Source organism: Perna viridis, chromosome 7 (genome assembly GCF_037379345.1).
Source record: "Perna viridis isolate PV_CMFRI_1.1 ecotype Kerala chromosome 7, ASM3737934v1, whole genome shotgun sequence".
NCBI lineage: Eukaryota > Metazoa > Mollusca > Bivalvia > Mytilida > Mytilidae > Perna > Perna viridis.
The window spans coordinates 38,611,701-38,637,230 of record NC_142451.1 but is presented as its reverse complement, the minus strand read 5'-3'; the positions used below and the strand labels follow the sequence as shown (position 1 = coordinate 38,637,230).

General features: G+C 33.9%; 1 protein-coding gene across 1 annotated transcript in view; it reads left to right on the top strand.

Moving 5' to 3' along the window:
- The first annotated feature begins 11,387 nt into the window (after positions 1-11,387).
- Positions 11,388-25,530, top strand: part of LOC148612614 (uncharacterized) — a 44,542-nt gene continuing 30,399 nt past the window's right edge. The window contains exons 1-11 of the mRNA XM_088594227.1: positions 11,388-11,701; positions 14,438-14,629; positions 15,662-15,711; positions 17,802-17,873; positions 18,278-18,322; positions 19,840-19,893; positions 20,290-20,343; positions 20,636-20,689; positions 21,207-21,260; positions 21,824-21,877; positions 25,392-25,490. Of these exons, the coding sequence (XP_088450353.1) occupies positions 11,629-11,701; positions 14,438-14,629; positions 15,662-15,711; positions 17,802-17,873; positions 18,278-18,322; positions 19,840-19,893; positions 20,290-20,343; positions 20,636-20,689; positions 21,207-21,260; positions 21,824-21,877; positions 25,392-25,490 (801 nt within the window). The 5' untranslated portion in view covers positions 11,388-11,628. The remainder of the gene's footprint in view (positions 11,702-14,437; positions 14,630-15,661; positions 15,712-17,801; positions 17,874-18,277; positions 18,323-19,839; positions 19,894-20,289; positions 20,344-20,635; positions 20,690-21,206; positions 21,261-21,823; positions 21,878-25,391; positions 25,491-25,530) is intronic.

Genomic DNA, 25,530 nt, shown 5'->3' with positions numbered 1-25,530 from the left:
GATTAATTTAATTATACCATACCAAGGAGAAATCATGAGAACCAGGATGATTCAAACACTAATCAAGAAGAGCATCATACAGAGATAACGACTAGACAAAGAAAATACGCACACACACATAGAATCATGAACTTCCCGGACTCCAGTGAAAACTGGGAGCATAGACCAGGTGCCCCGGTAGGGAAAGAGTCTTCGTCAGATTTCATTTGATGTCAGTGTAGCAACATATTCTATCATTCTCCAACTTAATGCAGAATGAGTTGTCTACTTAACAATTTTGATTAACTTGAGTAGCTGTAATTCAGAATTTTTGTTCGGCAGTGCTTGCAAATTTGAAAATAAATTACTTACAACAGATGAACAATTCTTGATAATATCTATAGCCAGATGTTGGGATGATAAATAGAGAATTAAATTCGTGAGCTTTAATTGAAAATGTAGTTGACAGGTGTTCCACTGGTACATTTACTGGCAAATCTGAAATATTAAGTAGCACTCCAGCTAAGAATCATGCAAAATGTGATATATAGTTGGAAAGCCTACATATTTTAATTTTTGATATTTTGTTTAAAATGCTTTGGTAAACAGAAATTAACATTTGGTTTTTCATATAACCCGTGCACATAGGAGATAAAAATTGTATAGAATGCACTGTAGAATTCAAAAGTAAGGAAGATAACTCTGTAAATGACACTCAAATACAATAGAATCTATTGGATTTTCAATGTTGATTATCTCCTAAGAGCAGGCAGATTTGAATGAATAATTACACATTTCGTAATATAGACCCACAAAACAACTAAATTACAAAAATAAAAATATGTAGCCTTTTTTGGGGTGTATCACATTTTTCAGATTTTGCATGATTCTTACAAAGACAGCTACTAATAGGTATGATAGTTTACAAGACTAAGAAACTTGATTCTTTGCTTATCTATATATTTGTACAATCATAATAAATGTATCAGCTAATCTGGACTTCAAAGCGATAATTTTAATACGACCTAAAGGAATTTGAGGTCGTATAATGGTATGACACTGTCGTCGTCCGTAGATACTTGCATTTGATTTTCGTGCAATGAAAGTAGAAAAGGAAATATGTTGAAACGCAACAAATGCATCGTCGTAACTGTACCCTTTATAAAAATAATAAACACTTACAGAAATCACCAAAATTTCTTCAACAAGGGTAAACACGATTTTAAGTAAGCTCTGAACAGCCCCGGCAACAAAACTAATGAAATCCATGGTAACAGAACGATGACACTTCTTCAAAATAAACTAAAAGTCAAACAACGACACGAAAACACAATAATGACCAACATCTCGTGTCTGTTGACAGGTGCATGTCTGCGGTGGGGTTAAACTAGTTTTATAAGGCTTTAACAACCCTTCTTATGTCAACTCAAAATTGAACTGAAACAACAAATAAGCACACTATAAAATGCACCCAGCAATATATCCAATTTTCCTTCACGGAATGCCAAAACATACAACATATAGACAAAATGAGACATCCAATTAAAAAACACTCGCAATTACTGATAGCTAGCCCAGGACAAATTAAGTTGGACTTCTTTTGATATGCTTACAGCACTTGAGGTCTTGTTAGACAACATCTTCATCCGCTTTGGCGAAACTGTTTGTCGTCAAGTTATTGAAATTCCCATGGGGACCAATTGTGTACCACTTATTACAGACCTCTTTATGTACTGTTACGAATCACAATTTATTACTAAAATAAATAAAGACCCATTCAAACAGCATTTGGTAGAAAAAAAAATAACACCTTTAATAACAAAGAATGTCCGTTTCTTGATCTTAGTATTCATATCGATTATAGTACACTTGATATTAAAATTTACGATAAAAGGGATGATTTTTTTTATTCCCTATTGTCAACCATCCGTTTTTAGATTGTGACGTTCCATTGTGCCACCATCATGTGGTGTTTACATATCACAGCTGGTTCGATTTGCTCGTATTTGTAACAATGTTTTTAACGAAATGAATGTTCCTAATTATGGGGATTTGATACATCGCATCTACCCCAAAAACTTGAGATAAAGGATACTACAGACACTGTGAAGTCAGCCTCATATCTTGACCTACACTTAGAAATCGACGATAAAGGAAAACTATTGACCAAACTTTACAACAAACGTGATGACTTTTTATTCAAAATTGTCAACTTTCCTTTCATCTGTGGCAACGTTCCTTCAGCACCTGCGCATGGAGTGTTCATATCACAACTCATACGTTATGCCAGAGCTTGCCGAGACTACGCAGACTTTTTGTATCGTGCTAGAATTCTAACAAATAGGCTTCTGGTGCAGGGTTATGTTGCTACAAGATTGAAGTCATCACTACAAAGGTTTTATGGTCGTCATCGTGAACTCATGGATCGTTACGGTGTATCCATCTGCGCCATGAAAACTGATTTGTTCAGCGTGTCATAGTTTTCCTTTCCTCTTTCGTCTGCCCCAGACTTGACTTTTTATGAGCAACTCGGCGGGTGTTTCTAGAAAAACAGAGGACGCTTACCCTACCGATGCACCTGGTCCATGCTCCCATTTTTTAATGGAGTCCGAGTTGCTCATTTGCTTTTCTTACTTTGTATAGTTATTTTATGTTCTTTGTTGTGTATGTCTGTTTTCCATGTCTGGTCTTTGTCCCTGGATTACATTCTTTTGATGACCGCTATAACCTTGGTTCCCTTGATTACTCTTTTATATAACCGAGAAATTACTACATCAAGATTTTCGATATCACTATCGATATATCGATAAGCTCTTTAAAATATTCACAAAATTTTCAACCAATACAAGTAATCTCAAATACAGATGTACTTGTAAAGGATTAATACAGTACTGGTACCTCTCACCCTTTGCTGTAAGGTCATATTCTACACAAAGCCCGGAGAGCTCGATACTACCCTATAAATCAACTACACCGTTGAATAGGCTCATTCGTAAGGGATATAGTTATGATATTGTTGTCAAATCGTTAAGGATGACATTTTGGTATCAACATTCATTCGCTCTTAAAGTTTTTACATAGAAATTAAAACACTACATTTTATAGCAGTTATTGGCATGCCATGGGTTGTGCCCTGGTTGTATCGGAATCAGAATCAGATATTGTATGATTTATGACGTACCGTGATTCTCAATCCCGCACGAGAAGAATTGGGATTAATTTTACATACGATAGGGAACATAACTTTTTGTACTTTTAAACTGGTCTGCAACTGGCATGTCAGTTAACTGCTAGTAGTCCTTAGTTTGTACATTTGTTATAAAGCCGATCTGATACCTTAAACGATTTTTTGATACTCAAAAATGGTTAACACAATTAATTATATTCATGACATTTATTGCAATAATTAACAACAAAGTTTTTAATAGTAATAAAAGTAAAGGTCATGAGTAGTAGAACACTTGTTTGAGGACGAGATAAAACATGATTTGAACGGCTTTTTATGAAGTTTTGGTATTCAGTATAATGTTGGAACGGTCTATGATCGATGTTGATACACAACAAAGCAGCAGATTTATGATGTTATTTTAGTTATTTCACTCTCTGTAGTATTACTCTCTGTAGTATGAATTGGAAGAGTAATCAAGGGAACCAAGGTTATAGCGGTAATCAAAAGAATGTAATCCAGGGACAAAGACCAGACATGGAAAACAGACACACACAACAAAGAGCATAAAGTAACCAAAATCATACATACAAAGTAACAAAAGCAAACGAGCAAATCGGACTCCACTAAAAGTTGGGAGCATGGACCAGGTGCACCGGTAGGGTAAGCGTCCTCTAGCTGCTTTTCTAGAAACACCCGCCGAGTTGCTCATAAAAAGTCAAGTCCGGGGTAGACAAACGAGGGAAGGAAAACTATGACAGTTCTCGAGATAGTTATTTCGTGACAAAGTACTTTTGTATAATATTTACGTCATATAATAACCACGAGGTTAGCCGCTTTATCCGCCGATGCAGACACAAATTTCTTTCTTAAATCTTTCAACTTATTTCTCATTCTAGAAATCGAAAATGAGTATCGAATGATACATAGTTCTTTTTGCGATGTTCAATTCTGGTATCTATAATGGTCATTCATTAATTGACGAAACTTATCTGATTTTTCTCTGTAAAATCCATTATTTGCAATATGCATTCAATGAATCTTTGGTGGTGTCGCGACACTCCTTCCAATCAACTTAAGTCGGAGAATGATATATAACTTGAATATTCTAGTTGGTTGATCTTTATAAAAGTTTATCTTGTGGTTCCAAACAAAAAAGGAAGATTTGTATTAATATTTAGGGTTATGGCTTCAACTGTTTTGGAATTAAGGGCCAAACAAGCTTTGGAAAGAGCTGAACAAAGACATATGGATGTTTAGGATATTGTTCAACAATATTCTATACCGCTATTGTCATAATTTGGTTGATTTTTAGATTTAAGACTAGAACCGTTTAAAAATGACGGACCAGTAAGAAGCGTTTTTTATATGTCTGGCGTCGGTTTCACAGAAAGTGGTAAGTGTGCAATTAATCGTAAATTATGGCGTCACAATGCTATTTTATTTTGTGACGTCATTACTTACGATCAATATTATACCTACGACTTTTTGTGAAATCGACGAAGAATCTTAAGTGTAAAATTAGTCGTAAGTTATGTTGTCATAATAGAGTTAAATATTGTGACGTCACAACTTACGACTCATTTTACTCTTACGACTTTTCGTGGAAAGGGCTGCAGGACAATAACTTGACTGTGAGTAAATACATCGATCCCCTTTAAATTGTATTACATGGTGTCATACCACAAAAGGAAGTGTGGTGTTGTTCTCAATAGTAAGACTGAGTCAGTCAGGAACTTCAAACTACTACACTCGTAGGAAAGAACGTCATTGAGTATCATTCTGTGTAAGAATCAGGCAATGAGTGGCACATCATAATTCTCAACATGGTCTTTTTTGCTCAAAAATATTCAATACATCTAGAAAACAACTGAAAAACTATTTAAATTTATCATGAAGCATCTGTGACGTAGATATTATAAGAAAAAGTACGGGGAAAATTTTGACGCCATTACTCCATATAGTGCATTTCAACTTTTGACCTATTAATATCTTAAAAAGGCAAATTTTACAAACACTTTCATGGCTATTTCTGGAGGTTATCAGACATAAATACTTTGTTCATGCAATAAAATCGGTGTTTTTCCGCTTCATGAGCCACACCTTATACACGTTTTGTCCGATTCTTAGACCGCGAGGTACTTATGTAAAAAGACCAGAAGTTACTACATGATCACGTATTGTATGGAATTTGTATCAAACTTAACTTTTTTCCTGCTTTGAGATCAATTTTAAAAAGAAATAACTTTTTGTAAAAGCCGTTGACCATAAAATGTGGATTCAGGCCCAGCCCCCCCCCCCAAAAAAAAAAAAAACAAAACAAAACAAAACAAAAAAAACAAAAACAAAACAAAACAAAATGAAAACAAAAACAGAAACAAAAAAAAAACAATGGTTAAGATTAAAGAAATCACTGATGCGTGACTGTATGCGCCTCCTCTTTGACCAATCTGCGCGCCCTCCCTCTATCGGCAAACCTCGGATGGGCCAAAGGATGGTACTGATTCGCGGATTCGGTCGAAGTTGTGACGAGGGCGCCCCTCCTGTATTTCAATTCCTGTATTCGCCGTTGATCTCATCTTCAAGTGCGTAGATCACTGGCGTAAGTCATCATCCATTTCACTATTTTTATACACAAATCTAATTAAATTTGATTTGTAAAAAACTGATTTCTGATTGGTTGGTTCTCTTTTCACAACTTCGGTTATTTTGTATGAAGTAATTCTGTACTGTAGCGTCAATTAGTCCGCAGTCCATGAAACTGAAAAGGGACTGGAATCGATAAGATTATAAGGATGGTTTCGATTCTCATGTTAAGTATGATTGTATAACCAACTTTCAACTTTGGGACAATTTTTACAAGTATGCTTTCGCGTTTCCGATGATGAAAAGTAAATTGTCCCAAATCTGACTCAGTCGGAACTCCTCAGACTTTCTCGTTACAAAACAGAAAACAAATTTTTCAGTGTGGCGGTAATTCTTGACGTTTCAAGCTGACTTTCAAAAATCAAAAGTCCAAAACAGCATGAAAATTCAACAGCACATGATATAAAAGCATTTCCATGGACTTTGTTAGAAGAACATTTTGACGCTAAACAGGTGCGCCTAATTTTGGACCCGTTTTCAGTTTTTTAGAGATTCTAGTTACGCGTTTTATCTAGTCTTATAAGTTCCTGCTTCTAGTTGCAGGTGCGGATCAAGATAATTTGGAAGGGTTGGTCCCAGTCTGGTCAAATTTTGCATAAATTTTAACAACGCCCCAGACAAAGGGGGCCTAATTCTGCCCCAGACAATATCCGCAGTTGCCATATGTTCGTTTTAGAATAGCTTTGTCAATTGTACCGAAATATTTTTTATTAACTCGGTCGGCATTTTGCGTTAGCTGAACAACTTTTTTTTTGCTGAATTGGGGTGGTTTTGTCATTTATCTCTTCCTGTAAATAATGGTCTATTGATTGTATTCTAGACAAAACTTCTCTTTTCTCATGTTTTTGGGGCTCCAAACAGCTGCATTCAATATCTGCACCTTGTTGCATAATAGTTACATAATAAATATGCAACTTTATGACAGTTGAAGGCGCTTCAGTATACTTTTTACAGATTTTGTCAATTAAAGTAAACAAAAACATCTTAAAACACAGTAAACAGTGACAAATAAATTAAATGGATCATATACAAGCTACTTGTGATATTAACTTCATAACCTAAAAAATTGAATATCTATTAAAGTATTCAAAAGGGGAGGCTAAGTAGAATAGCACAAAACTTGTCGAGTTGGCAGTTTAGTGTGATTGTAGTTCATGGGAATATGTTTCTTGGTCGTGAATCAAGCTCTGTCAATTGGATCATGTCCCGTAATATTTTACTAACTCGGTCGGTATCTTGGGTGGTCAGGATCCAGGGATTGAGTTGAGGAGTGCAGGGTTGGAATCCCCTTCTTGTAGTAAAATTTGTTTACTTTGTTCATTTAGATGGGGGATCTGTACCCTCTTTTTAAGCCATCCCTGGATCCGCCGCTGTGCCAGTTCTAATTTTTTTCGTTTCATTTTATTATAGAAGCCGGGCTAATGTCTTTCTGTTGGCCTTATCTGTAGATGGTTTGTGTGCTACATTCTGCTATAACTTCACTCTCTAGTTTATAACTGAAAGCATCTTGCAACGATACACATTTAAGTGTATACTGAAGACTGGTAGGCCCATATACCTTGCAAGCGGCAAACGTGTATTAGCATAGGATGGTGACCAATGGGTCAACCCCATTTAATGTTCTCTTCATATTTCTATCCATGCACGTATGCACTCTTTGAAATATTGCAGTAAACATGCATTTTAGCAGCAATACCACGATTACCACCTAAGGTGAGATTTATCCGTGAACTATTTGTACCTAATAATGCTGCGTTAATTGTAAGCAAAATAAGGCTTGAGATGGTGGTTTCAGCAGCTGCATTCAACAGCTGTTAGTCATGCTTCTTTTAATAACGAACTTTGGTATTATGCTGTAATGAAATTGACCAAACTGGAAGACAAACGAACGAACGAACGCGATTTTTTTCAAGTTTAGTATTTCTTGTCTGATCTTGTAGACGAAACTTTTATTTTTCTCATGATAAAAGAGGGTGAAAGCAGCTGCATCTACTTACAGAAAATTACATAACTATTAACCACAATGACAAATAAAATATACAAACACGCCTTTGTAAAAAAAATAACCAAAAAATAAAAAAAAGAAAAATACGACTATAAAGTGCAAACACATCCAGGATTTATAAAAATACAGCAAATGCTTTAGGAATTTCTGTAAACGGTTGACCACAGGCATGGTAACATGCAAGTATAGGTATTAATTCGCCGGCATGAGACAGATAATGTTCAAGTTAAATTACGCGCACTCATACGAGAATGACCCTCTGTTTGTAAGACAAAATCGAAACAATTTTGATACATATGTCTATATAGTTAATAATAATTTGAATATTTTTCTCAGTGCAGTTGTCAAAATGAAGCAAGGTAAGTGGAACACTCCATTAATTCAAACCCATTACGTGGCGTACTGGTATACGAATATATGCTAAGTACCAACTCAGTAAAATCTAAGGTAATAGACGATCCCACCTGTTGAGTGTTAAAATTCTGGAAGCAGCCCCTTCTAATTATAAAGATGACAAATTACAACATAATTGCGTTGAACAAAGCATCACATTTTACATATTTCGGGTGTGTGAGTAAAGCCGGTGATACGCTGTAATAAAGTTCTGACATCGATGATTTATGCAACATCGCCTCGTATGTAGGAATGATGAAGCATTAACCTAAAAGAACACCATAAAAATGTCATGCTTTTGCTTCCTGGAAGATTATCGCACAAAAGGATCACAAAGCCACTAACTTAGCATTTGAGAACATTTTGCTGATCAAGAGAATTTGTTTCTAAACTGAAATGTAAAAAAATGTCATATACTGCCACCAACGATGATTAAGATCATGACTTAGGACTTCGAACACTGTACGCAATGTTTCTGAACTCCGAAGTTAGAATCTGTAAAAATGCAAGAGGTTTAAGTGTAAAACAACGATGGGGTCATTGATTTCTCTTGAACCTAACTTGTTACAATTTTATAACCGGACACACGCAAACAAGTTCAAAGCATATGAAAATAAAAAAAATCCTTCATTAAATATGCTTTATTTAGAATTGGTGTACCATGCATGTTGAGTAAGACTAGAAGTGTCAAATTAACGATGTTAGTTTGACCTTTAACTTCGAAGGATTCGCACCTGTACGTGTATTATAAAGAACTGGCCCGCGAAGCAGAGTGCAGGTTTTCGAAATAGACGACTTTGAGTACTCATAGAAGTCTGGTCAATGCGCGAATGCTCGGTGCACAAACCTTCACTGTAGACCTCGCCTCGGATTTTGCCAGATCATACGTGAAAACATGGCCGCGGTCCACAATGGACCAATTTGTGCGGCAACGCCACGATTTATGCATGATAAAGCTTAAGGTCTTGTCTGAATATTTCGTTCTTAGTAGACTCCTTTAGCCCGCAATTAATTGATAAATTTACCACCCTACCCATTTCAACTGGAAGTCCGAATTCCTTGAAAATCATTTCCCAACTATCCTATCCTAATTTCATTTTCTGTTATTAGTTGATTATTGTGACAACTTATTCCCGTCCTGATTATTTTCTGTTTTTAACTCACCTGACCGAAGGTCATGATCACTTGGCGTCCGTCGTCGTAAACAATTTTTTAAAAACTCTTCTCCTCTGAAACTACTGGACCCATTAAAACCAAACTTGGTCTGAATCTTTCTTACGGTATTCTACACAGAATTACTGTTGGGACTTTTTATCTGTGGAAAAACATGACCATCGTAACTAAAAATAGAACATAGGGGTCAGACAGAAGCTTTCAAATATATTCCAAAAACCGTTTGGCTTAGCAAAAATCTGACAAGTATTACACTTAGTCTTTAGCACAATAAGAGCTATCAGTGGTCAAATATTCGTGTAGCCATGTTGGAGTTATTGCCCTTTTTCTTTTGCAATTTGTAATATTATTTTAATTTTAATATTTTTTTTTTCAAGAATCTTCTCCTGTGACACTACCAGACAATATAGAACCAAACTACATGAATTATGTATGAATGTTTCTTAGGGTGTTCTGCATAGAACTGATGTGGGGATATTTGATCGACAAACATGGCTGTCATTACTAAAAATAAAACATAGGGCTTAGACAGACGTTTTTCGCAAATATCTCCAAAACTGTAAGGTTTAGCCAGATTTTGCCACTGAGTGAAATGTTAAGTATGAGAAGATCTATCGGTGGTCATTCATCTGTTTAAATATGTTGAAGTAATTGCCCTTCTTCAGCATCTTTTTGCTTTTTTAATGTTATTACTGAAAACAAATTTCTCCTCAGAAACTACTGGACAGAATTTAATGAAAATTGATATGATTGTTCCTTAGGTATGAGCGTTAGGATTTTTTATCAAAGAAAAACATGTTCGCTTATTCAAAATCAGAATGTTGCTTATCGAACAAAGTGAGCGATTAAGGCTCTTTAGAGCCTCTAGTTTGTGAGTGTGTGTGTGTGTGTGTGTGTGTGTGTGTTTTTTTTTGTCTTTTTTCTGTCCTTCATCACTGAAAAACATATGTGCACAAATAGTTCAATGGTACAAATAAGGAATTCAATCAGAGGTCTTCAGAATTGGAACACATATTCGACGAGTAGGAATAGCGTCTTCTTTCGCCCGTCTTGCGAAAAAAAAGACAAAAAGGTTACAAAATTCAATTGGTAATATATGACTGAACTGAGAATGAAATAAGACCCTACTAAGAATGATATATGAACTCGAGCCAAAGACCTTTCTAAAGTACAAATACTAAACAATCACAGTTAAAGAGACTAAATAAATGTATACGAGAGGATAAGATAAGAACTGATGTCTCCTCCGCAAAGTAATCACAAATTGTTTATTTTAACTTTTATCGCTACAGAGGAGCACAGAAAACACATAACATAATTACCTTGGCCTTCAACTGGTAAAGTCTAAACTAAATGATAACACCAAATTCCCTTACAGAACAATGAAAAAGGGGGATGCGGTATCTTATTGACATATTTCGGAGTAGAGATATTCTTCAAGAAACACTGATCAATTACATATATTTCTGGATGCTGGGAAAGTGTATGTTTTACATGGATCGTGTACTTTTAGTAAATTATGAACATAGTTTAAGCATTAATTCTGGGATGTTTACTAATAAATTACTAATGGTTAGTCAGAGATCTTAAAATTGAATTCATGATTTTCGAATTGACTTAAAGAGTAAATGATTTTATTTCTAAATTCTATCTCCCTTCAGGTCCCCCATGACACGAACAGTCTAAACACTCAAATACACACAAATCTACTTTTTTTTGCAAAACACTTGTGTTTAAGATAATAATCGCTTGTTAGTTACTCGTAGACATAAGATCACGAGAGGTCATGCAGATTACCAATTTTTTAACATGACTCCTGTATGATTTAATGTATGTCAGCAGGATAGAATTTCGCTCGAGTGAATTTTTCAAAAGTTCCCACAGTGATTCGTAACCTCTCGGAACTTATTGTCTCAAGATGCATCCAACGTCTTATGACTGACAGCTTAAACCTTTCTCGGGTGTCTACCTTTTGATTGATAGTTGCAGAGAAATCCGGTCGATGATTGGCTCTCGCAGAAACTTGTGCTACCGTACAAATCAAAGAGTGCTACTGTTCAAGCAGTTGGCGACTGGCCGCTGGCGTAGAGTTTTCTAAAAACTGACGCTAGGAATCCGCTGTTGCTTTTGCAAAAAGGCAGCACGGCCCTTCCTAGATAAACGGCCTGTTCCGCTCAGGCCTGAAGTCTTTCATCCAAAATCTTTGAAATTTTATTCCATAAAACTGTGTTTATTCCTTATGTTCATATAGACCATCGACCTCAGGATGATGCTAAGCCGAGTGCGATGGGGTCTTTTTGGACTCTTGGTTGTGATTTGGAACGTTAATGCACAAAAAGGTAGGGTTGCATGTTTGAAATGAAATGCTATTTTTTGTAAGCTTAGATATTCAGCATGTGTATTTTTTCTTTACTAACTACAACAACTTGCTCTAGATTTGACGATTAAGACAATATAAATGATGTGATGCCATTTAAATGACTTTGGCGCATTTCTCTTTGGGTGTATTACAAATGAGCCTAAAATTGTCTGTAAGCCTGTTCTGTTGTACACGGCATTGCTCGGGTAATTAAATGCTTTTCTATAGCTTAAGGTGAAATTACCTTTTAATCCCATATGTACTTCAGTGTTGGTTTTTGCTTTGATCTGCAAATTAGTAAATTAAATTAAGATCTTGCAAAAATGCTTTGTTGTTACTGACACGTGACCGTACGGTGCATGGGATAACATTTTCTTTGATTTTTCAATTAAAGATCCGAGTCTTGTATTTTTTAAAAACTTGGTTGGGTCATTGGCCCCTTCCTTGGGTCACTGACCCCTGTTTTAATGAGGCAATAGGTTCCTACTTTTCAGGTTAATGCATTTACGCAGTAGAAATTGACGACTTGCATGTTTGGGTGCTCCGTTATATCGGAAATCAGAAATCCAAATCCAAATAACCCTATACCTCGATTTTTAATGCTACTTTCTTATAAGCATCATAAAGTCGCACACCATATTTAACAAACAGTAGGACTGTGAATCCATGTGTGGAACTCGGGTTTCCCTGGTTTGATCAACAATGCTAGAAATCTTTTTTAACCGTGTATTCATGAAAGCTAGAAATGCTTGAGTGATACTTTCTATATTCATATCGTGGTCGTTTAAAAAAAGGCCAAGTTAAAGTTGTTCTATATCTAAAACAGCATTGAAAATATATGTTAATGTTTTGCGATTGTCGATTTAATTAAACAACTAAGTATGCAATGGGTTTCTAAAATGAGATACCGTCGGTAATATACCATTTCATTCCCCTATACGCTATCCTTACAATTTCACTCCCCGTTCCCAATAACTCTCATCTTCAATTCATCTAAAATTCACGCATTCAAGTTATGCGTTTCTTGGAAACTTAAGTCCTGTTTTTCTGCGTTTAAATTTGGTACAAAGGTTGGTATAGGACATGCATTTAAGTGAAATTAATTTTTACGTATTCTTTTGGTGTGGAATAAAGATGCTTTAATAATTCCTCTACAATTCTATGATAATTAGTCTTAATTTAAACTTCCTGCCAGTGAAAAGATCAAATGCACAATCGTGTGCCAAATATCCTTTAGGTAGAGTCATTTATCAAACCACCAGAAGCTAAGCTCCTCGACATACAGAATTAGCCAGAAGTGAATGTATTTATGCCAGATTATTGCCAGTATTCTATTGGGCTATATACATGTATATAGTTAATTGGTAAGCCTGAGGTCAGTTCATTTTAGGCTTGGCTGAATTGGCTATAAATTATCTTGATACATGGTCAGATTCAGAAGCTTTGAATGGGGTCCCAGTTATAATTTGCTCACTTCAAGTTTTGCACATTAATAACAAAACAACTAAAAGAGGGTCCAACATTTATCCCATTATAGTAGCAGACCTACTTTTATTGAGGAAAGGACCAAAAATAAGTGTAAAATCAGCCCTGTGAAATGAGCCATTTAAATGTAAAAGTTCTGAATGCAGAAATTTTCTAGCCATGGGAATCCAGGGGTTATGACAAACCCACATTGGAAGCAAAGAACATTAAACTGTTTACAAAGAGTTTTAAGTTGGTTAAGCACTGAAGTCAGAGAAATTTTGTCCAAATGATCACTTTCTGAACCCCATTGAAAGTTTTAGAATAGGATAGACTAATTGTAAAATTCAAACTGCTAAGTAATCAATTTCAGTCACCCATTGAAACAGTATGACAATTTTATTTAGCACTTTTTAATGGAAACAAATAATATGTCACAAAAATGGATGTTTTCTTGTTTCTTATGTAAAGTTTACATACAAATGAAGTGTTGATGCATTGTTCACACTGCATTTAATGTATGATTTCAAGTAATTGACACTTCTTTAGTTAGTGCTTAAACTAATAGACAGCACATGAACACTTAAACTTATACCAAGAAAAGGTTACTCAGGCAAAAAAATATAATGTCTGTTTTCTGCTACCCATCCTACCCTAAACTTTATGGCCATTTTGGCTCAAGCACTGTTTATTTCTTGCTCCATTAACTCAATGTAAAATGTTTTAGAAAAATAAAATAATTGCCCTGCCTACCCACCCTATTTTTTTTTCTTGCTGGTGGCTGGAAACAAGACTATAATTTTTTTGGCCTCCTTTAAAAGTTTTGATTGATCTATTCATACAAATCAAAAGTCTGCATTATATTGTCTACTTCTTTTGTTTCTTCATTAGTTAAAAAGTAACCGTAATTTATTTGTAGAATATCATACAAAACAAGTGGATCTTTCCATTTTCCTTCATTTCAAATCTGTGTGAGACTCAAAAAATAAAACCATATTTCAGCCAGTTGTTTTGATTATATTATTTATCACTTAGATCTTTCAGAGTTTTGGCAAGTCTTAATCATTCAGCTTCTCAGAGCTTGACAGCTTTATTATTGTAATTTATATTCTACCAAACTGAAATGTTTTGACAACATATATCTGTTAATTAGTCATGTTGCTGCTGTTGTGAATTTATCTGTATACAAACAAAAGAAGCATTTATCTCCCTTTGAAATATGTATCAATTTCTTTTCTTCTCCTTTTTCTAGCATGTAAATATCAGGGAAATGACATCGGAGTAGAAGAAGAATTTGTTCCAGATGAAAATGTGCCATGCCGTACCTGTAAATTTGATCAAGATTGCCGTCTACACTGTGATTTCAAGTCATGTGATCCTTTAGAATGTCTGGAAGGCCAAACTGAGGTTCTACATCCAGGCCAGTGTTGCCCAGTATGTGAAGGTATGACTCTTTTGAATGATTGTTGCCCAATATAGTATAATATAACTCCTGGAAATGTCTCCCCTGGTACAGTTTTACTCAGTATTTCTTTTTTTATGTTTACACCTTGAAGATTGTTGCCCAATATGATATTAAGTATAATATGTCATATTGAATATGTTTGCCCTAGCTAGAAGAGTATTGCCTAATGTCATTTTTTTTTAAAATACAATTGTCCCTGAAAGATTGTTGCCAAGCATAACTGACACTTATTTGCCAATTTGTAACAGTTGTTCAACATTATATTGTGGGTTCTTATATTTCTGAATTGCCCTTCTGTTGTGTTGTTTCAGTATTTTTATCAATGTTTTGTGAAACCTGTCTAAAGCAAAGCCTTGATAAACAGAACACCTGTCTAAGGCAAACCCTTGATTTACAGAAAACCTGTCTAAACCAGACACTTTTTGAAGTCCCATTGTGCCATTTCAAATGTATTTTGAACCTGGATGAACTGAACACCTGTCTAAATTAATCAAATTCTACAGTCCAAAAAGGGTTTAGTTTAAACAGATTTCACTGTATATTTTAAGTTTTAATCAATATTGACTGTAAGAGGCATTGTAGATATATTATCAGGTTCAGAATACCTCATCTTTGAAAGCATTTAAAATACCTAAGAACTGACTCCCATTTTATTTGACATAAAAAAATATACCAGTATTGACCAGAACTGGAGCACTCTAATGCCACACTTTTCTTTTTTATAAAGAAAGAAAAGGACAGTGAAAAAAGAACCTTTTTTAAAGTGATCTCCTGTAGGACAGAAAACAATATTTTGGTTACTCATATGTGGGGTTTATTCGTAGTTCATTGGAACCATGAATTTGAACAGGAAATCAGAAAACTGTGATGCATTTTAATGCCATCCATGTATAAACAAATTGTTACTAATCTTGAAAATTGATAACAACAAATAAAAAGGTGTTTACTGTATTTTTATGTGTTGTATGTATTGATTGTTTTGTTAATATTTTTTATTGTCATCTTTTCTAGAGCTCATATTGGTCGACAAGTCCTTGAAGAACCCCAAAGTGGATGGAAAGGTAAGGGATATTTATATTTAATTTGTCTTTCATATATTCTATGAAAATCATATAATTTTTAACTAGGTTTTACTTGAATTTGGAATTAATTTAGATTAAAGAAAATAAATAAAAAAAGTTATATATATAAAATTACCCCAGCTAAGGGGAGTGTAGTCATGCCACCATGACTAAGGAGGTTACAAATGTAGTAAGTTATAATTATGTCTTGTTATTCAACTAACCTTGCCCCTTAGCCATGCTGTCATGGCTAACCCACTCAGTAGGGGTTAGTTTCACAAATTTTTTTTTCCGATGCCATTGGAATAGTTTCGCTTTTTACCGTTTGCCTTAAATACGCTCTTCCATGGAAACACAAGTCACCTGATCGCAATTCTGTTTCCTGATTGGCCGAATACTGATAACTTAGTGGTGTACAAAAGAGTCGAAAATTAAAATTGCATGCCATGTGTTACTTCCTGAATGAAATGTAGAAAATTATAAGTAAAAGGAATAAATTTTACTGCGTCGGCTATCTTTATTTTTAAAGATAGTACTTGTTATTCTTTTTCTTAGCTCCAATATGATTCAAAATTTAAATAATATCTTGTTTTTGTATGATTTTGTTACAAATGTTTAACCATTAGCCCTTCTAATTGAATAGATTAAGTAACGATAAAATTCTTATGGAAGTTTTTGTCATAGTTAGTTTTTCAAAATGAAATAAAATATAAGTACATGTATAATTTGTCTTGTCTTGTTTATATAAATCTAGATATCTTTAACCACTAGAAATCAAATGCTGCTGCTACTAAAAAAAAGTGATAAGAATAATATTGAATAAGTGATGTACCTTATTGGCTTCAATCTGTAAGATTACATTAATTTGCATATCATGCATATGGCATTGGCATTAAAAAGATTTATCTCCGTTTAAACTAGTCCACTTATTCAAACAAATGCATGGTTCTGCACAATGGAAGTCTGATATTCACAGTCAGTAAATATTACCTCACATTTGTTTTAAAGAAAAAAAGAAACAATCTGCATGCATGCAGCGCCATAAACTTTCATATTCCTCCTACTTTTAAGCTTTTTACTTGTGTGTAGCTTTGCACTTTAAAACTATAAAAAAAAAAGCAGGAAATATAACAAATAGAAGTCTTTCTAGGTCAGTCTGTCTTAGCAATGTTCCCACATAAAGATAACATTACCAAGGCTTGATTCCATCTGTATTTCATTTTTTGTTTCAACATCTGTTTGACATTTATATGTGTATTAATGTTGATATGTAAAAACATGATTAGTCATGAATTGCCTTTAAAATTGCATTGTCTAATTATTTGACTCTTATCATGTGTATCTTAGCTTGAGTGAGAAATAGTGATATTGATTTCAGAGGCTGTTTATTTTAAAAACAAAAATCTACAATGTGCCCTTGGTTCAAGTAGCCGTATGTGTGCCCTTGACTGCAGGTTCTTAGAGTACAATTGTTCTTATTTGTTATTAGTAAGGGTATAAACAGAGTTCTAGTACATTTTGCTATAGTTATCTTCTGGGGTTATCTCCCCTTATATCTGTAATGAAAATTTTAACCTTTAACACTTTGTTTGACTTTCACGAAAGGGGTTATAAAATTTTATCTTCTGTCCATCATCTTCTCATCTCTTATATCTTTGGTTTTTACCAAGCAATTTTTGACACCAGCCATTTTTTTGGCGTGATAGAATTGAAGAGGCTGTGAATTTTATTCTTGAAAAAACTGTGTTTATGGTCTTCAGAAAGTCTTTTGCATGTTTGCTTCTATTTAATTATTTTATATGATTTTCTTTTGTACCTAGGACTTTGCAGTTTTAAAGGTCCGCATGATACTTCTCTGCTTCTCTGTTTTTGTTTCTGTTTGATTCTTAGATGGACAAGTATGTAGGAATTTAATTAAATTAACAAAAAAATCTATAAAAAGTTGTTTCTTCTTCTATAGGCCCTGTTTAATGCAAAAATTCAGAAACTTAAGTTACTAAATAATGTATTTCTTGACAGCCATTAATCAATATGAGTTGTTGGTGATCTTGAATCAGTGTTTTTTTTATATTTTTTTTTGTTGTTTTTAGCTGGTTAATGATGAAAAAGCTGGAGTTTGGAACGGTGCTGTCGGACCTGGACCAGTAAATGGCTATGTTGTTGTGAGTTTTTTTTATCATTTATTTCTCAGTAAATTATAATAAACATCATGATTCACAAGTAAAATGTGTTCACAAGACATGTATGACTTTGATGCAAATTTTACCTTAATGAAGTAAGTGAGTTTCTTTTCTTTGTTGCAAATTTGTGAATATTATTTCTAGTACAAAATGCACAATTACAACTACTCAGCCAATTTGCTGCACTTAAAAAAAAATCATTGTTCTCTGTGTAACAAGAAAGGCAGATTAATTCCATTTGGCAAGATGTCCATTTGTGAAGTCATATGGTGGGATTATTTGACTAAATTTCTGTCATGGAATGTATGTTTTTTTTTATCACCTTGGTAGGGTCAGGGTGTAAAAGTTCAAGGTTAAGTCATTTGTGATTGTTGTTTTCATTATAGGGTAGACCAGGACCCAGAGGATTAACTGGACCCCCAGGACCACCTGTAAGTTTAAAACTGTTTCTTTTGAGTGATTCTCAATGACTACATTTATTGATGTGAAAATTTGTTCTTAAATATGTTAATATGAGAGCTAGCTGAATGAAATTTGTTAAATGAATTTGGTAAAAGAAAATTTTTTGGACATGCAAACTTATGAATGATGTTTTGAATGCTTTATTTTAAATAGAAATAAAAAATTGTGCACATTATGTACACATTCCTCAAGGCAAGGTATGATTTTACCACTCTCAAAACAGTGGCAGACGTTCGTGTCCTTTCTTACTAACCACTGCAGACAGGCTTTTCGAAATTCACCAGCATTATTTAAGTCAAAAGTTGTTTGACAATTGGATAATGCCGTATAAGATCATAACTTTTTCTTGACTTTGTAAGATTCTTGCATTTTCTGAGAGGGCTAGCTGCGGTGGCTGGAGTGAATTTTGAACATCAGACACTGTTTGGAGCTTGTATTTTTACATGCCTTGCCCACTAGGCTGGGTTCAACATCCTGTCAATTTAAATGTACTTCAACTTATTTTCTATCTGCTGCTATATAGTTAAGTTGCCTACTTCAAATAATGCATACACTCTTTACATTCAGTATAAGTCATGTGAATTGTTGTAAAGAGTTAAGCCAACTTACATGAATCATGTGAAATACCAATAATGCAGAAATTTATTGATTTTGCCAGGTTTGACATATGAAATTGATAAGTGATTTTAATTTTTTTATAACAGAGACAATAGCCGTAATGTAACAGAAAAAAAATGTCATGTTATTGCAATTACAATCTGATCACATTTTGCCAAATACTTTCCAAATTTATATTTTAAGTTATGGTTTTATGTTTTTTCTTATCGCAATACTATATTGGTGCCACATAAATAAGATACTGTTAAAATTTGAATAAAATATTTTCTACGACTTTATTGACACCTACCATGGTTTAAATTGTCTTTAATGACTTGCTTATTTGTTTGGCTAAACAGCTTCTCCCTGAACATTGAATCCTTAAATTCTTGTGAGATTTTAATTCTCAGTCCCAATATTTACATAGTCAAAAGTCGGCCATGTTTACAGTGATCGGGTTGTTAGGAGATGTTGTTTACGTTTAAATGGTTTGTCCAAAAACTGAAAAACCCAGAATGCATTTCGGCGTAGTTCGGACATCCTGGATTTATTTTACATGAACAGTGTACCATACCGAGAAGTTGATCAAGTAGACGATTGTCACCGGAGTTTGACGGGAACTTACAAACTTCGTTTGTAAACAAATCGTCCCGTAGAAACCAACATGGTGGATGTTAGTATGGGATTTTCCCATAAGGATTTGTAACGCACAATTTAAGCCAATAAGCGACTCGTTGGTACTAACACGTCATGCATATATGCGAATTATCTTCGGATTAAATAAAAGAGAGACAACTCGAGCGGTAAGTCCCGACAGTTTAAAAAGTAAAGCTTCAATTCGAAAATGTGCTGTATGTGACGTCGAGTATACTTAATTATGTATTTGTAGGGACCAGTTGGTTACCAAGGACCAAGAGGGGAACCAGGAGAACCAGGACAACCAGTAAGTAAAGAGTTATTGCCCCTGATCACAATTTTCATTTTGTTGGTTGGCTATAAAAAAAAAATCTTTCAAATGTATAACAAGGAAAAAAGGGATATTTTTAGTTTTTGTTTTATCCAATGCCCCATGAGTTAAAATTACTGTGAGTATAAAGTAATTACATTGTTCAAATTGTTTTGTTTGTGTTAAAAATCATTATAAGGGGTTATTGAACTTTGTACACAGTCCTCTGATAATCCTACATTTTGAATCATACTTCAGTTTACACATTTATACCAATGGTGCATTATTAGCTAACATATTTTCAAGTTAATTCTGATATTTTTCATCAGTCTGTACATAAAAAGTTTGAAGAAGTTGTTCATGATTAGTAATCTTATACTTTATATATAACAGGGACCATCTGGAGAGAGAGGATTCCCAGGACCAAGTGGACCACCAGGATCACCCGTAAGTATTTTAAAGATCACATAAAAATTCAGCATTTGTCAAAGAGCTTCAAAAATTTATGTGGTAATTCATTCCTAATCAAATATAGGATCTTCTACTATTAGATGGATAATTGCAGCTGCAAAGTACATGCGACTACAAAAAGAAACACAACTTCTACTTGTCATAGCAATCTTACATTCTCCCATCTTTTTGTTTGAAAATTTTAAAGCTTTTTTACTGGGAACATTTTATGAAAAAATGTGCTTTGTGTGTATTTACCTGAATTGCTTTCTTTATATATTATTTCTAGGGAGAAGAAGGATTGCCCGGAGAACAAGGACCAACTGGACCCATCGGATCTTTGGTAGGTATTGATTGAATATGTAATAGACAGAATTTGATTTGAACTTAGACATTAAGCTCATGAAACAATCAGCAGGAAGAAAAAAGCCTCGTCTACACTTTTATTGCTTTTTGTAGTTAAACAATATTGAATCTGTTGTAATTGTTTTAAAGTGACAAAAAAATGCTAAATACATGAACATGGAACAATAATACGGGAAACCTATCTAAACCAAGCACCTGTTTGAACCAGACACTTTTTAAAGCCCCTTAAAAACAGTTTAGATGTATTTTTAACCTTGATAATGCAAACACCTGTCTAAACCAGATAAATTTTGTGTGATAGTTTTCACAATAGTTTATTTAAAATCAAATATAAATATCATAAAACTTTTTGTTAAATTAATAACATGAGCAAAATTGGGATTTTGTTTGGCCTCTTATATATGTACTTGAAAGCAATATTTTCTTGTCTATTAATATTTTGGAAGAATCACTTGGAGCATTTCTATACACTATCTTTTATCTGTTTATTTTAGGGAAATGCTGGACAGCCTGGAATGCCCGGTATGCCTGGACCAAAAGGACACAGGGTAAGTTTTGTTTATGCAGTACCATGATAAATACTTGAATAATTATGATCAATAGTATTTATTTTTATTTTTAGAACTCCAATTAAGATCAAAGCAGAGCATAATTTTGCCAAATAAAAAAAAAAGAAATGTCTTCTACTTTTACTATCATACTATGAATAGAATGATACATCTTAATATTATTATTTCATAAATTCATGAATATGAATTTCAGTGGCAAATGCTATGATTGCCTTGTACAAAAGAATTTATTAAGCAACCTAGCAAACACCATTCAAATATTGAGAATCCAACAGTTTCTATTGCATTTTAGTGTCATTTACAGAGTTGTCTCCCTTAATTTTGAATTCTACAGCACATTCTGTATAATTTTTATCTCCTATGAACAAAGGTTATATGAAAAGCCACATGTTACTTTCTCTTTACTATGATATTTTAAACAAAATATCAAAAATAAAAACATGTCGGCTTTCCAACCATAATCAAATTGTGCATGATTCTTAGCTGGAGTGCTGCTTAATATATTGGTACAATCTGTTGACCTTTATCCTTTTTGTACACAGGGATTCCCAGGACAAACAGGAAAAACTGGTGATGAAGGACGCCCAGGAGAAAAGGTCAGTACATGTAAAACATTTTATTATTGGTCTCTTTGATCTGATTGACATAAATGGAAATGTCTATTCCTAATTATAATCAACACCAATCATCAACACCAATTATAATAAACACTGTGTAGATATTCTTTCTTGTTCACCAGACTTGACCTTTAAGGAGTGACAGGGTTGAAGATGTTAACCTTTCTGAAGAACCTGAGTTCAACTGAAGATTTTGTTGCAGTTTAAGTTATATTGTTTGTCTGTATATACTTTTTTGTTGTATGACTATTTCTTCATGTTTTCTCCATTGATTTACCTTTCATTTGTGCTTTCAATTTGCTTCTAATATAATTCCTTCATTCAATGAGTGTATATAATGGAACAATTTTGTGTGTCTGTCTGTCTGTCATTCTGTCTTTCCCAATTTTGCTGCAATTATCTTGACTCCCAATCTATGAAATGATTTAAAATTTTGTGTGTGGCTGTAAAAACATGTAGTATCTGTTGTATGTGATTTTGGGTGCTCTCTTATCAACTTCCTGTGGGGTATACCAAGCACAACAATGTATGCAACTTCATGTTCATTTAGTTCTGTATGAGAGAGGTATAGCAAGCTCGACAATACATACAGCTTCATTTTTTATTAGTAATTCCAAATGGGAAATTATTCCTATACCCTCCCGGTGCACCTGGTCTGTGCACCCAGTTTTTAGTGGAGTCCAAGTTGCTCATTTACTTTGGTTTCTTTGTATGTATTAATTTGGTTATTTTATATTCTTTTTTGTGTGTGTCTGTTTTCCATATCTGGCCTTTGTATCTGAATTACATTCTTTTGATTTCTGCTAAAATCTTGATTCCCTTGATAACTCTTTCTTAATATTGTCTTTAATGTAATATTTTTATCTTGGCAGTCCCTCTTCAGTAACTTCCTTTACATTTTGGCTTGTAATAGTTTTCTTCATGTTAATGTATAGGACCTCTTACAAAGAGAATATCAATCCTCTAAACTGTATTTCCCATCTCTCAGTTCATATAGAATTCTCTTAAGGGAAAGTTGAAAATATGTAAAAAGGGCATTCTAAGTTAATTTCTTAGATATTTGGCTATTTTTCACGAAAACCAGTGATTGACGTTGTTTTTCCTTATAACTGTTGTATCCTCTCCCCCCATTATGTACTCGACTAGCATCTTTCATATTTCCAAATGGGTTAATTCTTCCATTGAAAAAGAATCCAGACATTTTCATAAATCTTTGTCAAATTGTAAAATTAAACTGACATTCTTCTTGGCAAAGTTCAATTAAGTAATATAGCATTAGCATTTTATCATTAAAGATAAGTGTAAAAACCTATCTAAAGAATTGCTTTACGGTGAGAAAAAAAAATTATGCAGCCAAAATACATGCTGTGCTTAGTTACACTGTTGAAGTATGTAGATTGTCTTTAGTAAAATGGCTGATACCTGTCTTAAAGCTAGCTGCTTACTACTTTTTCCAAGTACAAGATATTGACATAAAAGATTTTATAGTTTGTTTTTTTGTTGTATTTTCCCACCACTGTCCCAGTTTTGGGGAGGGTTCAGCACTCACAAACATGCTTAACCCCTCCACATACTTAATGTGTCTGTCCCAAAGCCAGGAAACCTGTAGTCCAGTGGTTGTTGTTTTTCATGTTAATTGTTATTCAGTTTACATTTTTTATGTAGACTAGGTTGATATTTGTCCTTTATGAATAGTGTCACTTTATTTTACTTTACAGCTTGCTTCATAGTATGGGTTTTGCCCATCATTATTTGACGACCGTGTGGTGACCTATAGAATTTTAATTGTTCGTTGCTTGGCTTTTGGTGGATGACTATCTCATTGGCAATCATTCCACATCACCTATTTTTATATTGTTATTTGTGGTTATATCTGTTACCAGAATATTTCTTAATAAATTACCCTAATTTTAGAATCAAAAGTAGATTGGAAGTCTAAGTGATATATATGTCTTTAAAAATGTTCACTAATTCAACAACTACTCTGAGTGTACAGCTAAAAAACTGACTACTGCTTATTCTGCATGCAAACTGTTTATTTTATAGAAAAAAAACTTCTTTTTTTTATATTTTATGATGTGATGAGCTATTTGTAAGTCCTATTGGTCCCTGTATTATGTTCAGTTCATTGCTACAGTACTTGTATTTTTTTCAGTCCACTTGCAGTCATAGCATTTTGCCATCTCAAATTTATCTAGTACACATGCTTTAAGGTTGCTAACTGACTTTTATAGATTTTGTTTATCCATTTTGAATTAACTTAAATGAAAAAAAATCTGTCAAAATCAGACTTATCACTCAATTGAAGCATGCATCACTGTGCCAAATTAAGGACAGATTTACTGACTTTCTTACTTTCATCATGTAGCAGCTTTAAATATTTTTAGGAAAAAACTGCTAATTCAGGAATTCTTCTAATCAGCTGTTGATTAAATAAGAAACCTGAAATGACCCAGAACGGGAGGTCAGATATATGATCCACTTACTGATATATGTCAGTAATTAAGCATGGAGAGATTTTTGCTTGCAGACATATGGTCGGGGAGATTTGCTGATAAGGAACAAACACAGCTTTCATATCATGTATTGTGATGTAAGAAATTAAGCAGGGAATGTTCTGAATTTAAGATTGTCAATTTCAGAAAAGCACTTTGAGATCAGGTGTACTGAAATTCTCAGTTCCAATTCATCTACGCTATTTATAAGTTTTTTTTATCTTCCAATATCTTGATAAATGAATTGAAGAATTACCACAAACAAAAACCCTTTTAGTAGATATCTAGTACATGAAAAAAAGGAACAACTAGCAGTTGCTAGGGCAGATCCAGACACTTTGAAAAGGAGGGGTACCAGCTGGGGTTCCTCAGAAAAAGGAGGAGCGCCTGGTACTTGTACATTATTTCCAGTTTTGTCAATTTAAAACTTGAAGGTGACAATTTTTTTATTATGAAGGAGAAGTGCCAACCGCCTGTACCCCTTCCCTCCTTGGAATAGCCACTGAGTTGCTCTAAGATAGCTAGGCATCAACTATCTTTCATGAACGAACTTCATACATCAAGAAAATATCTCAATATAAAATGTTCTTGGGTTTTATTAAAGAAATAAAATATACATATAAAGTAAACAAACATACAAACTTGTATCAGCTTAACTGTCATTGTAGCTTGAAAAATAAATGAAGAGTACTTTGCAGTGGGCAGTAGAAATGGGAAATCCAGGGGTTGGAATCTCCCCCTTTTGTTGAAAAAAAATTATTAATGTGCAATATTTTGGAAAAAATGAGCAAATGATACCCTTGAAACTCACTTTTTTCTGGGTTCCCTTTTTCAAAATCTTTGTATCTGCACCTGTTTGTTATAAAATGAAGTTTTTGTTTCTCTATATATTATATTTGTATAGGCAGGTTATAAAAAAAAAGTTGTAGGTTTGTTTTTAATTTTTCTGGAAGCTACTTATTTTCTCAGATCATTTAAAATTAAATATTTTCTATTAGGGACCTGCTGGACCAAGTGGAGCTCCAGGAAGTCCAGGACCAATGGGACCAAGAGGCCCACCAGGGGAACGTGGACGTGATGGATCTCCAGGACCACAGGTGACTCTCTGTTCTGATTTTCTCAAAATATTATCATACA